The 16,130-nt window shown below is 38.7% G+C and overlaps 1 protein-coding gene across 6 annotated transcripts in view; it reads right to left on the bottom strand.

Moving 5' to 3' along the window:
- WASHC3 (WASH complex subunit 3) overlaps nt 1-16,130 on the bottom strand; it is a 93,040-nt gene that overhangs the window by 1,205 nt on the left and 75,705 nt on the right. For 2 of the 6 annotated variants that reach the window (XM_007085668.3, XM_042993031.1), the window contains exon 9: nt 3,905-3,993. The exons of the other annotated variants lie outside the window; for them this stretch is intronic. In XM_007085668.3, the coding sequence (XP_007085730.2) occupies nt 3,913-3,993 (81 nt within the window). In that variant the 3' untranslated portion in view covers nt 3,905-3,912. The remainder of the gene's footprint in view (nt 1-3,904; nt 3,994-16,130) is intronic. 6 annotated transcript variants of the gene reach the window in all.

Consider the following 16,130-nt stretch of genomic DNA (forward strand, 5'->3'; position numbering starts at 1 on the left):
TATCCTTCCCCATTTTAGAGTTGGTTGAGAGCTCTATTTTAGTGCAAAATTCTTAGGGGCAGAAGTCATGTCTTATTTATCATAGCCCACAATGAACACTTGGCTTTGCACTGTATAGTGTCTCAGATAACGGTTATTAGATTGTATCAGATGTACCAGTTGTAACAAGAACAACCATTTATTGGCTCTGTACATGGAACACTGCTAACCCCATAATGCTGGATGAGGTTTAAAAAAATGTTTTATTTATTTTGAGAGAGAAGGAGAGCGAGAGTGAGAGCGAGAGAGAGAGAGAAAGAGAGAGAGAGAATCCCAATCAGGCTCTGGGCTGTCAGCACAGGGCCTGACCTGGGGCTCGATCTCATGAACTGTGAGATCATGACCTAAGCCAAAACCAAGAATCAGACGCTTAACCACCTGAGCCACACAGGCCCCCATTTCCTTTTCTAAATGGGCACTCAGCTAGACTGCTTTTCCTAGCTTTCCTTGCAGTTAGGTGCATACAGCTGAATTTTGGCCAAACAAATGTGGACAGAAAGTGATATGTATCTAGGCCTGGCCTATATGAACTTTCTGCTTAATTTTCCACATTCTTTTTTCCACCTGAAGCTTGGTGGAGAGTACTCTGATGATCTAGAGCAGGTGGCACTATAAAAAGGAATGAGATTGTACCCTTGAAATATGATCATTGGCTGACCAAGAGTTCTTACATTATTACATGAGGGAGAAATAAACCTTTATTATGTAAAGCTTAAATTTGGGGACTGCTTGAGTTTAACTTGCCTAATACAAATTCTAAGTTTAATGTAACATTCTCAGACTGATCATGACTACCTACATTTCAAGAGTACCCAGTAAAGAAGATTCTAAAATTGCATTTATCACCCCCATTTAAGTATAAACCCTCTCATCTCTGTCATCAGAAATAATGGCCTTGTTCAATCTCTCACTTTTGTAATATTCAAAATACATGTGATTGGAATAATACCAAACAACTTCTCTTAAAATACATTTCAATAAGCCTAGAGAAAACTCTTTGGTATAGAATTTGAAAAGGCCGAGAGATCCCTGCCCCTGGTTAGGACATTGCTTGTGCCCTTCACAGCAGGCTGCTGCTGTCTACTGACGTTGTCATGAGATGGGAATACTGATATTCAGGTCCACTGTGTGCTGGGAAAGAAATAGCAGGGACTATGCTTTGACTTCCTCAATGCCTTAGAGCCAGTTTGCCACTTGTCATAACTCCATGGTTTGCATTCCTGTGACAAACTTACCACTTCTTGTTTTGGTTAAAAAAAAAAAAAAACTCTAAGAGAGAAATGAGGCCACAAAATTGAGGAAGGCCCAATGCACACCTTTTTTCTTTCATTTACTCAACATACATTTTCTAGCACGTATTATATTCATAACACTGTGTGTGTACGGGGAGGGTAGTTCAAACAAATATAATAAACAGATCTGCTTTGAGGGACGTTTTTAGACTGTTGGTATTTGACAGCAAGCAGCTATTTGAAAGACAGTATAGAGTAGAAACAGAATCCATCAATTACTGTGGTTTAAACTGGGCACCCACTTACGCACTTAAGTTCAGTTTCCTCCTCTGTCATTTTTGAGGATCGTTGAAAGAATTAGAGAATCCCTTAGCATGATGCCTGGCAAATAGTAGGTTATAGCTCTTCTTACACAGGGAGACAACGCACACACACATGCCTAAACAGTTGGATATTCAAGATATAGCAAATAATTGGCACAAATAAGAAAAGTTGGATGAGTTTGGAGGTGGGACTATCACATTGGGATGAATGGACAAAATAAGTTATTAGTTTTACTTAATTAAGGCTTTCTCTTAGAATATTTCTCATTTATAATCTAATGTGGATGCTAGATCTAAATGTAAAACTCTCATGCAGGAATCTCCAAAAAAGGTATAAATGGAGAGAGGATTTTTTTAAGTTTGTTTATGTATTTTGAGAGAGAGAGTGTGTATGAGAGCACGTGTGAGTGAGGGAGGGGCAGAGAGAGAGAGGGAGAACCCCAAGTAGGCTCTGCACTGTCAGCATAGGATCCAAAGCAGGGCTTGAACTCACAAACTGAGATTATGACCTGAACTGAAATCAAGAGTTGGATGCTTAACCAACTGAGCCACCCAGGTACCCCAAGGAATTTTTTATTCCAGAAGAAAAGTTCCTGTATTAGATGAAAAAATTCACAACAGGACTGCTGAATTACACCTGTGTGTGTGTGTGTGTGTGTGTGTGTGTGTGTGTATGTGTGTGTGTAATAGGCATGCTACATACATGAAGGATAAGCCATAAAAATTGTTCATATGTTCAGGAACAAAGAGTTATAACATAATTTGTAAAATTATGGAGATCCAATGTTAGAAGAGGATCTTTCAATCCAAACCATTCATTTACAATAGAAGAAACAGAGTCAAAGAGATAACTTGTCTAAGGCCACACAAGTAGGATATTGTGAAGCCAGGACCTGAATCTTAATTTCCTAGATTTCTGTCACAATGCTCTGACTACTAATTCCCTTGTCCTTAAGGCCTAAGAAGTAATTCCATACTGCCACTAGATAGAGCTTCTCAGAGGTCTTAGTTTTTAAGAGTGAATAATTCCAGTGAAGACTTCCCAGTACTATGGGCAGAGGTCAGGCTTGAAAAAAACTCTATGAAGGATTCCACAAAATAGTTAAAAATACTTAAAATAGCCCTCCTTTACTGAACCCTTGCTTTGTGTCAGGCACTGTGCCAAACACTTTACATATATAATTATTTACTTAAATTTTCATTCATACATAATGTATGTCAGGCATCTACACTATGTGCTAGGATACAATAGTGAAAAGACATGCTTGGTTCTTGAGCTCATGGAATCCCTAGCCTTCCCCATAACAGAAATTCCATAAGATTTGTTGTTTATTGCATCCATTTACAGGAGATAGAAAAGGCCCTGAGAATAACAATGATGGCATCCATATATTAACCACCTGCCCCACACCAGGCACTTTTCTGAGCACTCTCTGAGTAAATCTGATCAACAGCTCTATGAGATAAAAAACGGAGGCATAAGAAGCTACAGTGACTGGTGCAAGGTCACATAGGTAGTAAGAAGTGATCAAGGATTGGAATCAAGACTATCTGATTCCAGTGTCCATGATTTTAACCTCTACATTATACTGACCAGTTGGATTCCTGCTCTTACTTTTTCCCCCCAATGTTTACTTATTTTGAGAGAGAGAGTGCACACACAGAGAAGAGGCAGAGAGAAAGAGAGACAGAATCCCAAGCAGGCTCTGCACTGTCAGCACAGAGCCCAATGAGGGGCTCAAACTCACAAACCATGAGATCATGACCTGAGCCAAAACTGAGAGTCAGATGCTTACCAGACTGAGCCTCCCAGATGCCCTTCAAACCTTTTTAAACAATTTTTTAAGTTTATTTGTTTTGAGAGAGGGAGGGAGGGAGGGAGGGAGGGAGGGAGGGAGAGAGAGAGAGAGAGAGAGAAAATGAATGTGAGTGGGGGAGGGGCTGAGAAGGGAGGGAGAGAGAGAGAATCCCAAGCAGGCTCTGTACTGCTAGTGCAGATCTCCATGTGGTATTCAGACTCACAAACCGTGAGATCATGACCTAAGCCAAAATCAAGAGTCAGTTGCTCAACCAACTGGGACACTCAGGCACCCCATTTGAACCTAGAGATTATTAAGAAATAGAGGCTGCTGGTAACAATATTGCTGCATCTGCATTCAGACAAAACTATGTATTTTTCTGAGGTTGGGTTGCTTTATTTAAATATAGAGACAGCAAGTATCTACCTAAATCTTCACACTCCTGTTAGAAAAAGACAATTTCTTCAGAATTAAATGCCAACCATAAAATTTATTGTGTAATAGAATTTACCCATCCGTTTAAGCCATCCTGTTGCAAGGTATAGACATACTCCTTGAGACAAAAAGCAGACTTGAACAATTTTCATTTTCACGTAAATTCTATTAAAGAAGAATAAAATAGTGAAATTGCAAAATTTCTCCATTCCCTTCCACCATATGGGTTTCTTTGAGGTTTAATAATATTATAAATAAAGCAGCTTCTAGATGAAATACAAAACAGTGAATAACAATCTAAAAACATTTTGAAGAAGCAAGTATTATATCCCAGTGTTGCCAGGCTTTCAACATAAGTAAGATAGAAAACAGAGAGAGAATTCTCATTTGTTCTATCAAGAAAGCATAAATATTGGCTTCGTATTAAGCCAACCTCTTGCAGCTGTACACCAGCTCTCAACTATTAAAAAGATTCTTAAATTCCCAGGGAAACAAAAATCAATTTCAGCCATATAAGTCTGTATATAAATCTATTGTGGTTTATTCCAAATATTTTCTCATCAAGGAGTTTGGAACAAAAATTTTTTTGAAAGAGAAATTCTCCAGTTCACCCATTACACCATTATAAATACTTGAATGACTTCCAGTCACTTTGCCTAGAAAATCTCAATGTTTGTGTAGCATGCCAATGACAGCTCAGCAGCAATGTCAATACTTTTCATTATTTGGCAAGACAACCACTCATAGCAATAGATTGGAATTCTGACTGCCTTTTTCATATATTATATTTCACTTTTGTCACAGCACACAGGATGTTTACTCTTGCCCTCTCGGCAAGATACTCATTTCTGAGCTTATATTAAAAATCTATTTTATCTGTTAAAGCTTAGAATGAGCTAAGTGTTTACTGTTTTAATCCCAAATCAATGTGTGTAGTCAGGTCTTGAAAGAATTCCAATCACTGTAGCTCTTGTTCATATTTTAGATGGATAATGCTATTGGGTTGTTTTCCTTGGGCTCAATTTACATATTCTATTTGTAGGAATTATGGACACTGGTATGGTGACTATAGTTCAAACAGAGCAATGGATGTGTTATTCATTTTCTGGGTGTGGTAAGAATCTGTACTGGCAAAATGAAATATACACATTTATTAAAGTTTTGTGAAACAGAGTAGAATGGAGATGTGCTTCTCAAACTTTAGAGTGTTTTAGAACCTCTTGCAGAGGTTCTACAATCAGTGATTCTGATTCAGTAGGTCTGGATGGAGTTTGAGATTTTGATTTCTAACAACGTCCCAGGTGATGCTGATATTGTCATTTCAAGGACCATCTTTTGAGTGGAATAAAATGGAATGGCCAATAGGGAAAGCAAAAATCTTGCTTTTCCATTTACAGACTTATTGATTTGGGGGTAATTTACTTAACCTATTTTGTTTTTTATAAATTTTTAAAAAGTTTTTTACTTATTTTTTTTGAGAGACAGAGAGAGTGAGCAGAAAGAGAGGGAGAGAGAGAATCCCAAGCAAGCTCCTCACTGTCAGCATGGAGCCCGATGTGGGGCTCGAACTCACAAACCGTGACAGCATGATCTGAGCTGAACCCAAGACTCAGACACTTAACCAGTTGAGCTACCCAGGCGCCCTCACTTAATTTATTTTTAAGCCTTAGTTTCCTCATCTGCTCAATGGGGGGTTTATTAAGGATTAGATAAGTCTGTATGGCACTTGACATAGTGCTGGACAGATACCTAGTATGTGTTCAATGAATGATGGCCATGGTTATGAGAGATGATACAGTCTCCTTCTCTGGGATCCAACTGGTTGAATCTGCAGTGCCTCTGCTTCATATTCTAGTGTATTTGGCAAATTACTTGTTAAGTGTGTCCAGATTAGGAGTGATCTGATCAGTGAGTTAGCAACTATTCAGAACTTGAATTGCTCAGGTGGGCTCTAAAACAGTTAAATATTTTGCTCCTTGGCCTTCAAACTAACTACCATACTGGAACTTTGATTCTCTGTACTTTGGATTAGTTTTCATTTAAATTACTTTATAGTCCACAGCTCCACAGTTATGTCTTCTTGTGAATGATCTTTTTAAGAACAACATCAGTTTATTTTCGAAATCAAATTCAAGTCTTTGGAGACTAATATCATTTCTCTCCATATTTTGTTATTAAGAGGCCTGGTGTTCTGCCAAGACAACATATTAATAAATTTAAGCTTGAGATTTTCATTGTCATGTGAACGTTGAAATTGGCTCTCAATTACACAAAACAGCCAATTCAACAGGATACAGTATTGGATTTACAACGAACATGTCTGTGAAAAAATGACTTTAAAATCCCTGATTTTGTGGTTTGCTTTTAATTAGTTAAAAAGTCATGATGCACCAGTCACAAGAATCTCAGCCAGCTCAGGCTAAGTTAATTTTGAGAAATAAATGACTTGACTTTGGTCAAATGTTAATAAATGTATTTGTCTTGCATTCAACCATTTATTCAGCTATTAATCTAGCAGTAAGTCCCATTTCTGTGGTGGGTGATGGTCTAGATGCTGGGGAAAACACTTACCCCACCCTCCCAGAATTTACAGTCTAGTGAGAAAGGTAAGCGCACAGTTATTAGAACCTCATTTTAAGAGGTTGATAAATCTCCAGTCCTGAGCAGTTAGCAAGCTATAGAAAGTAAGCTTATTATTTGTGTTCCTATTCAATTGCTCATAGAATCTGTTAACCATTGTCCAAAGCTTGAGGCACATCCAGACAGCACTGGATGATGTCTTCCAGAAGTAGGATCCTCCAGAGCTTCTAACCAAAGAAGAACCTACATTTCCTACAACTTCATTTGTGAAATGAACTTAGAACAAGAAAATCAAGTCAACTTTGTAGCTTGCAACCAACTGTTGCATAAACTCTCTAGCAAAATGACACCATTGAAAAGAGTACCAATCTATACATCAAAATGGATTTTTCTGGCTTTTCAAAAGATGCAGGGATTTACATTCATATGATCTGTTACAAACTGAATGTTTATGTCCTCACCCCCAGTTCCCCTACCCTCACTGAATTCATATGCTTAAGGTCTAACCACCAATGTGATGGTACTTGGAGATGAGGCCTTTGGAAGGTAATTAGGGTTAGATGAGGTCATGAGGGTGGGACCTTCACAATGGGATTAGTGTCCTTATAAGAAGAGACACCAGAGAGTTTGCTCTTTTCTACTCTCCTAAGTAAGGACACAGCAAAAATGTGGCTGTCTGCAAGCCAGGAATCAGGCACTCAACAGAAACCCAATCAGCTGTTACCTTGATCTTAGACTTCCTGGCCCCAGAACTGTGAGAATAAACATCTTTCATTTAAGCTACCCAGTCTATGGTATTTTGCTATGGCAGCCCACGCAGACTAAGACATGACTTTAGAAAGATGACAAGGATTTGTACAAAACTGTGGAAATGCATCAAACATATTTCATTTTCCCCAAGCAGGGCCCTCAGCCCATCTGCCAGGCCAGCTCTTTACCACTGCCTACACAGTGTTTGCTCTTTCTTGCCTAGAGCTGTCACTCCTCTTTGTCCTGTTTTCTTTACCAAAATGCCCGTCCCAAATCTTCCACTTCTGGCTCAGAGGCTCTAAGAAGTCTTTTCCTGATTAGCCCTAGTCCTTTCCCAGGCAATCCTTCACTGCGAAGTTTGTTTCCCTACACACTATTTGCATCTCTATTGTGTATTTATGTTCCTTCAAGGATGTAGGTCTTATCTCCTAAACTAGACCCTGAGCATCTCTAAGACTAGGGTCTAGACTTTTCAAATCTTTTGTGTTCTCTATTGGCCCTCTTAGAGTGTCGTGCAAATAACACAGGCATGAAACTTACTGAATGAAAATTAAACTGAATGCTGAGAGCCAACGAATGTTCTGAGGCAAATGAATCAAGAAGTGCAAGGAAGTACAATAAAACCCTGGCTCCAGAGCCTGCTGGTGGGGGTGGGAGAGAGCCGTTGTGGATAAGTGAGCTTAATAGATGGCTGAGGATTCATCCTTTTAAACACCAAGAGTTTTAATTATCTTGGATGGAAACATTTCCAATATATTAATCTTCCCTGCCTTCTAAAATAGTGCTCTGTAAACATAGCCTGGCTTGATGATGTGTCATTAGAAGTAGTGGTGTGCTAGGACACCGAGAAGTCTTCAGGCCCGTCAGAGATATGCAGAACTGTTTGTCCCTATTTTAAATGGCTGCAGATTGCTCTCTCTCTCTCTTTTATTGTTGTTTTGTTTTTTAGCTTTTCTGGATCCTCCCTTTCTGCTGGACTGTCCATCTCACCGATGCCCATGTGACTGACTGACTACCATTTCTACACCCTGCTCCTAATTTGTGGCTTCTCATCTGAAATGAGTTTGGAAATCACATGTCCAAGCTCAGTGGTTGTTGTTATGATTACTGTTGGAGATGCTTGCAACTGAGAGCAAAGGGCTCTGTGTGAGGGCTTGCTGGGGTCTCCATGGCTACAGGGACAAGAGACAGACTCCTAGCTATTGTGAACTCCTAATTCAGCTTTTCTGAAGCCTTTTTAATGTACTTCCTATTCTACTTTTCTAGTCTAGAAATATTTTTTTTCACATAAATTAGGAATTAAATACATACTAGGTACCCTAGCATGGCCCTCTAAAATAAATACCTTGTCTGGCTTGATCACTGTTTTCTGTACTGCACTAGCACCTAGTAGGCACTCAACACATACTTGTTGAGTCAATGAAATAAACTTTATAATCTCAGCAGAGATAAGATATTGATTCACATATACACAAAACAAGCTTACAAAGTAAACTATAGTAAGAATCATAACAGATAAAGTATGTACAAGGACCAAAAGATTATTTCTTGCTGGAAAATCCAGAAGGACTTCATGGATGAGGTAGTAGTATTGACTTGGCCTTGAAGAATGGTGTCATATTTTGATCAGCAATAAGTTAGGAAAGTAAGAAGAGACAAGAACACCACAGACAAAGCCAAGATGCTACAGTGGGAAGGGTGTATATGGGATACGATTAGTACATTCTAGCTGGAGTACATGTAGGGGAGTAGGAGGAAATCACATTATAATGTTATATTGAGGTCAAAGTATGGGTGGACCTTGAACATCAGGCTAAAGAATTTGGATTTTGTCTACTAGGTGACAGGAAGAAACTGGGGGTGGTTTAGGCTGGGAGGTGACATCCTTAGAGCTGGGCTTTAGAAGTCTTGGTAAGTGTTGGAGTTTAGGAATTGAAAGGAAAAAGGGCTGGAGGTGATTTCAAGGGTATAGGTAGGAGGCAACATGGGCCTGAACTGGGATGTTGGCAGTAGGAATAGCAGAAAGGGAATGATTGGCAGAGAGGCTGCAGAGGTAGAATAAAAGGACTTGGCAACATATTTGTTGCGAGGAGTGACAGAGAAGGGTATGTTGGTACAATTCCAAGTGATGTCCTTTCCAGAACTCAAAGAGTCCAGAAGAACAGGTTTAAAGAGATGGTGTGAGTTTGACTTGGGACATGTTGAGGTGTGAGAATGAATTGTTGATAGCTCTGCTATAAAAAGCATGAATGGGAAACTGCCCTAAAAAAGCACTAAAGAGATAACAATACTTACAAAATGAGTGCTTATGTGTACTCAGCCCCCAAAAGGAGTTAAGAGGCCCATGTCTTATTTTAAGTCCCCTCTTAACGTGACTATATTAAAAATTGTTCATTTTTACTTTCAAACAGTTTTCAAGTGTACCTTTAAAAAAAAAAAACTTGTTTTTTTCTGAGATATTACTCTTGATAAGACTAGGGCATTAATGCAGTATGATGTTTGAACGTTATTGGAGGTTGCCAATGGATTAGTAGTAGCTCCTCTCTGAAACAAGACAGCTAGCAAAACAAAAACAAAAACAAAAACAAAAAACCACCAAAAAACAAAAAAACAAAAAACTGAGAAAACTTCCCCCAAACAGAAAATGGTTCTTGACTTTGACCATCAGAAACAAAGATGTTTTCAGATTAGCAGGAAGCTCCTTCATGGAGTAAGTAGGAAATCTAGGGACACCCGCTGGGTTTTCTGGAATGGATGAGTAGGGATTGACATGTGAACAAGAGGAAAAAGTTCTTTCCAGGCAAAGGAAAGTATATATAAACCTGACATGGAAGAATGACAAGGCATGGTCAGGGAATGGCAAGAAGTCATTTGGCTGGGTGACATGTGGAGAGAAAATGGGGAGAGGCCATACAATAAAGGAACTAGATGAAGGTAGCTTGAGATGTGGGTTGGGGCCAGGTGGGATGGGCCTCATATGCAACACTAAAGAGTTTGCAATTTATTAGCAGTGGGAGCCATCTCAGAAGTCCACTAGGGAAGCAAAACAATCAGACATGTTTAAGCAAACTCTCTGGTGGATCTGTGGAGGGTGACTTGGTAATTGGGGAATAGAGGCAGAGATGAGGATCTTAGTGAAGTATTGTTGCAAGCAGATGAGAGGACCTGAGCAAATGAAGTTATGAGCTAAGCCAGTACTCAGCTTATAACAGGTGTTGAATGTGGGCTACTTGACAGGCTGTTCAAGTAGGCAATAGCTCTTGGCCCATCATAATTGGATGCGTCTCCCCTTAGATTCAAGTCAGCTTCAGCAGGTTGTCAGGCCAGAGGGCTTTGAAGTGTGAAGCGTTGGAAAAAATTAATACGATAGCTAGAAGCCAAGATTCGTTGTGGCTTCATGTACATATTAATACAGAAGACACAGAGAAGCAAACTACCACCAGATTCTGGCGGACCTGCTTCTGTAGGATGCAGAGTACCCGGAGGCATAATCATTGTGGACAGGAACATGTCAAGTCTTTAGAGGGCCTTCTAGAGTAGCTTCTAAAAAGTCCAAGGGAAAAAACGGCAAGAGCTCTCCAATGAAGAGACTCTATTTCCTTTTTAAATACAGTGAATATGTACTCCTCTATAGGATTGCTCTACCCAACATGGTAAGCAACAAGCCCCATGTGGCTATTGACCATTTGAAATGTGAGTAGTCCAAATTCATATTTGCTGTGAGTATGAAATACACACCAGATTTCAAAGGCTTAGTATGAGAAAAATAATGTAAAATATCTCATTAATAATTTTTATATTGGTTATATGCTGAAGTGATAACATTTTAGTTAGATTTATTTCATTAAATAAGATATATCATTAAAATGAATTCACTTAAATTGTGACTACTAGAAAATTTAAAATAATTTATGCAGCTTATATTATTCTGTTGGACAGAACTACTGTAGGAAGTTCACTGTTATTTTTTACTGCAAAAATAAAATAGGTCTATCTCCTCCAATTTTTCTGACCTTTTTTTCCTTTGTAGGGAAGTTGTCAACATGTGCACTAGGAAGAAACTCAAAATGAAATAAACAGGTTAATGCATTCTCATATAGAATTGTTTATCTGCCTTTTGGTGTTTCTATGGAGATTAATGCAACTTCAGGCTTCTTTCAGTGGCTATGGTTTTCTGTACAGTTTGCATGTTATAAAAATTATTTAGACAAAAAATTTGAAATACTTTATTATTTGGGCCATTAAAAGGCAAGAAGGGAGGGGGGGAAAGACCTCATATTAATAACTTTCCTATCAGGGCAAGTTGTTCTCTGACGTATTTAAATAGACTCAACCTTTCTAAAGAAGAGGTTATTGCAAAATACTGCTCTCCCACAAAGAGCTTGGAGCCAATATCTCTATTAGAACATCAAATAACAACTGCAAATTCCCAAAAACCAGAATATTTGATCATTTTGCTTTCACATTGGTGAACAGCAAATAACTGTTCAGAAAAAGACATTCCTGGGTTCAACTGCGGGACCTCCAGTACACTGCTTCTTTTTTTTTTTTTTTTTTTTTCTTGTGGGCTAGTGGAAATTATAATGTTTAATCATAATACTGACCTTTAGCTTAATTTGCCCTAATTTTGTAGAAACTTCCGGCTTCACACCAACAACCCCTATGTATGATTCTACAAATTTGGTGTGTTAAGTTAGCATTGAACACAATGTGAAATAGCCTCAAGTATTCACCGTCAAATAGAACTGATTATACAAGGAAAACAAACTTAAGCTAGGATCTGAGACATAATGGAAAGCATCTTGCTATGTCTTGCAAGATTCTTTGCATTCAGGAAGCAAATAAGTTTTCTTTAAAATAAAAGTGACTCCTTTAAAGAAAGCAAAACCTCCTTCACTGTCTTTGAAGAGTGAGGAAAAAAAAATTCCAAAGTTAAATGAGAAGGATGAAACCCAAGGGAAAGAATTACAACCTGAGGCATGCCTGCCACAGGGAGGGTCTGCTGTGCTTCAAAGCAGTCGGGAGCAGTTTAACTCTGTATACAGATGGTCTGATAGTACTTGCTAGACAGATAGAACTTTTTGGACAGAACAGGCAGTTCTTAAATACCTGTCACCAGCATTATACAGCAGAGCAAGATGGAACTGAAAGATTCTCACATCATGCCTTTAATACAACAAAAATGACTTCTCTGCAATTAGTGAACAAGCTGTTCCTGCTCCTCTAATAGCTCCAGGAGGAGGAACTTATTTTGACTTTGATTTGTCCCATTTTTCCTGTGTACTGAGTGTTGCAACCTTATGTCAGCTAAAATCTCTTGGCCTGATAGTTATAGCCAACATTGAAAAACTCCTCCCTCAAATTATTAGTATAAATAAAATGAGGCAAAAAGAAATTAAATTCAGCCCTTCCACCCCCATGTTACATCCCCTTCTGCACCTCAGAAGTTCTATGGTCAAAATGTTCTAGCCCTTCATAAAATGAAACTAAATTTCTGGTTAATAAATTAACTTTACAGAGTTTTGCTTTGCTACTACTCCCATTGCTTTATTGGCCTGTTTGGGCAATGTATTCCATAAAGTTTAAAATAATTAAATTCTTCTACTTAAAGGAAAGAAACTCTAAAAAATCCCCTTCTTTTCCATTCAGTTTCAACTGTCTAATGGGAAACGTTATGAGACCAGTAAATATGAGAAAGACACTGTGACTTGACTATCTCATTTAGAAGAAAATTTTCAAATATCAACACATTAATGTCCCAGAAAAATCAGAAAGTGAATTTTGTGTTTTAACTTTGACTCACCAGTGAGCCTAAATAAGCAGACACATTGCTCTTTCTCATCAAAATCTGAAAAGAAATACTCAAAATCCTTTCCAAACATACCATTCTTCCGGGACTACTCTATCTTGCTAATGATAAGCCCTAGGAGTCTGGGGACTGTTAGCAAAGTAGTGCCAATTTCTTCTAGTACTTAAGGACCCAGATTCATTATTCCAAAGTGAAAAATAGATTTTATTCCAGTGAAAAAAATTCCAAGGGCAGTAAATTGGGAAATGTTCCCTTTAAAAGCAGTTATGAGGGGGCACCTGGGTGGCTTAGTTGGTTAAGCATCAAAGTCTTGATCTCAGCTTAGGTCTTGATCTCAGGGTTGTGAGTTCAGGGCCCCCCTTGGGCTCTGTGCTGAGTGTGAAGCCTACTTAAAAATATGGGGTGCCTGGGTGGCTCAGTCAGTTAAGTGTCTGACTTCAACTCAGGTCATGATCTGAGCCCCATGTCGGGCTCTGTGCTGACGGCTCAGAGCCTGAAACCTGCTTCAGATTCTGTGTCTCCCTCTCTTTCTCTCTGCCCCTCCCCTGCTTGCTCTCTCTCTCTCTCTCTCTCTCTCAAAAATAAATAAGCATTAAAAATAAATTAAAAATAAATAAATAAATAAAATAAGTAAAATAAAGCAGCAATAAGAAGTCACTTTTTTTTTGTTAATGTGATGTATCACGTTGATTGATTTGCGAATGTTGAACCAGCCCTGCATCCCAGGAATGAATCCCACTTGATCATGGTGAATAATTCTTTTTATATGCCGTTGAATTTGATTTGCTAGTATCTTATTGAGAATTTTTGCATCCATATTCATCAGGGATATTGGCCTGTAGTTCTCTTTTTTTACTGGGTCTCTGGAAAGCAGTGTGGAGGTTCCTCAGAAAATTAAAAATAGACCTACCCTATGACCCAGCAATAGCACTGCTAGGAATTTATCCAAGGGATACAGGAGTACTGATGCATAGGGGCACTGCTATACCCCATATACCCCAATGTTTATAGCAGCACTCTCAACAATAGCCAAATTATGGAAAGAGCCTAAATGTCCATCAACTGATGAATGGATAAAGAAATTGTGGTTTATATACACAATGGAATACTACGTGGCAATGAGAAAGAATGAAATATGGCCTTTTGTAGCAACGTGGATGGCACTGGAGAGTGTGATGCTAAGTGAAATAAGCCATACAGAGAAAGACAGATACCATATGGTTTCACTCTTATGTGGATCCTGAAAAACTTAACAGAAACCCATGGGGGAGGGGAAGAAAAAAAAAAAAGAGGTTAGAGTGGGAGGGAGCCAAAGCATAAGATACTGTTAAAAACTGAGAACAAACTGAGGGCTGATGGGGGGTGGGAGGGAGGGGAGGTTGGGTGATGGGTATTGAGGAGGGCACCTTTTGGGATGAGCACTGGGTGTTGTATGGAAACCAATTTGACAATAAATTTCATATATTTAAAAAAAAAAAAAAAGAAGTCACTTAAGTTGTGGCTTGTCAAGTGGCATTCTTACTCTACACAATATTGCATTTTAATTTAGGGAGAAAAATTATTTTTACTTAAAAAGGTATTTCCATTTAGGGTGCCTGAGTGGCTCAGTTAGTTGAGCGTCCGACTCTTGATTTCGGCTCAGGTCATGATCTCGTGGTTCGTGGGACTGAGCCTTTCATTGGACTCTGTCCTGATGGTGTGGAGCCTGCTTGGGATTCTCTCTCTCCCTCTCTCTCTGCCCCGCTCCTGCTCATGCTCTCTCTGTCTCTCAAAAATAAATAAATAAACTTAAAAAAAAATGTTTCCATTCAATTCCACATTTGATTTGTAAAAAAAAAAGGGAAAAAGGTGTTTTTTTTTTTTTTTTCCTTTTTAGTGCTGGAATAATATATGTAGTTCTACTCTTGTCATGTCATTCTAATTTTCAAAAGGTCAAACGTGCTAATATAGGGATGAAAGAAGACCAGCTATAAAAATAATGAAGGAAGCCCAACTGTCTGTTATGTTTTAATGCAGTTTTTACAATTGAACTGAATTTACTTTACCCTTCTAAAATTTACTCTACCCTTTCTCCTGATTTAGGAGATGATTTCTCTCAAGACATTTTTTTAGCACTTAGCCTGGTAGCCTGAAAGTGACAGAATCAACACGCCAATACTTGCCATTTCTGAGCATTATCTATTCTCCATCCATAAACTATAGAGCTAGACCAGGGATAGGCTAAATTATTTTGGCAGATGAGGCATAGGAAGCATGTCCTCTAAGGAAAATTTAAGCCGCTGGATTAGACCACCAACTGATGGGTACACAACAGATTAGAGATTCTGCTCAAGAAACTATTAGTGGATTAAGTCAACCAGAGGCATCTACAGTTTTGTAGGTCCTCATCTAAGATCTTTTTTCTTTTCCTAAACATTTTAGGAACAATATGGATGTATGTTAACCACAACAAGATGGATATAATAGAGGGTAGTCAATATTTCTGAGGAGAGAATTAATAATATTCTTGGTATATTAGAGAAATGGTTAGAATTTAAATTTTGAAAGAAGCTCATTGGGGACAATGTTGAAAGGAAACAGGACTTCATCTACTCAAGAAATATTTATTAACTGTCTACTATGTCCCAGGTTCTGTTCTTGCTGAATTTCAAGGTGCTCACATTCTAATCAGAGTTAAGGGTCTAAAGGCAAAGCATTGAATTTCCACCTACACTCATGATTGGAGTAATGGGGACTACATTTACCCTCCCTCCTTAAACAACTAAAAAACCGGTCAAAATCTATGAAACTAGTTTTCAGACACTGGAAACAAGAAGAACAGGATAGAAATCTCTGAAAAAGAGCAGGAGGTGGGGGACAAGACAAACCTGATGAATGCCCTAGCTGGTGAGTTTCCTGCCTGGTAAGTCCAGGCCACTGCACAGAGAAGTTTGTTTATGTCCCTGAGTTGAGGAGACAGGGTTCAGAGTACAGAGGTGCCAAGGCAGCTAGACTTCATGGGGCAGAGGACACTGGAGAGAAGAAAGCTGAAGTAAGATTGAGTTCCAGATGTCTGCAAAAGGTCCCCTTGAATCTTTAGCTGAATAATAATTAGTGCATGAATTTGAGGAAACTACTAAGACTGGAGAAGAAATCCTTAGAAAGGAGCTGGTAGAGCAAACTT

Source organism: Panthera tigris, chromosome B4 (genome assembly GCF_018350195.1).
Source record: "Panthera tigris isolate Pti1 chromosome B4, P.tigris_Pti1_mat1.1, whole genome shotgun sequence".
Lineage (NCBI taxonomy): Eukaryota > Metazoa > Chordata > Mammalia > Carnivora > Felidae > Panthera > Panthera tigris.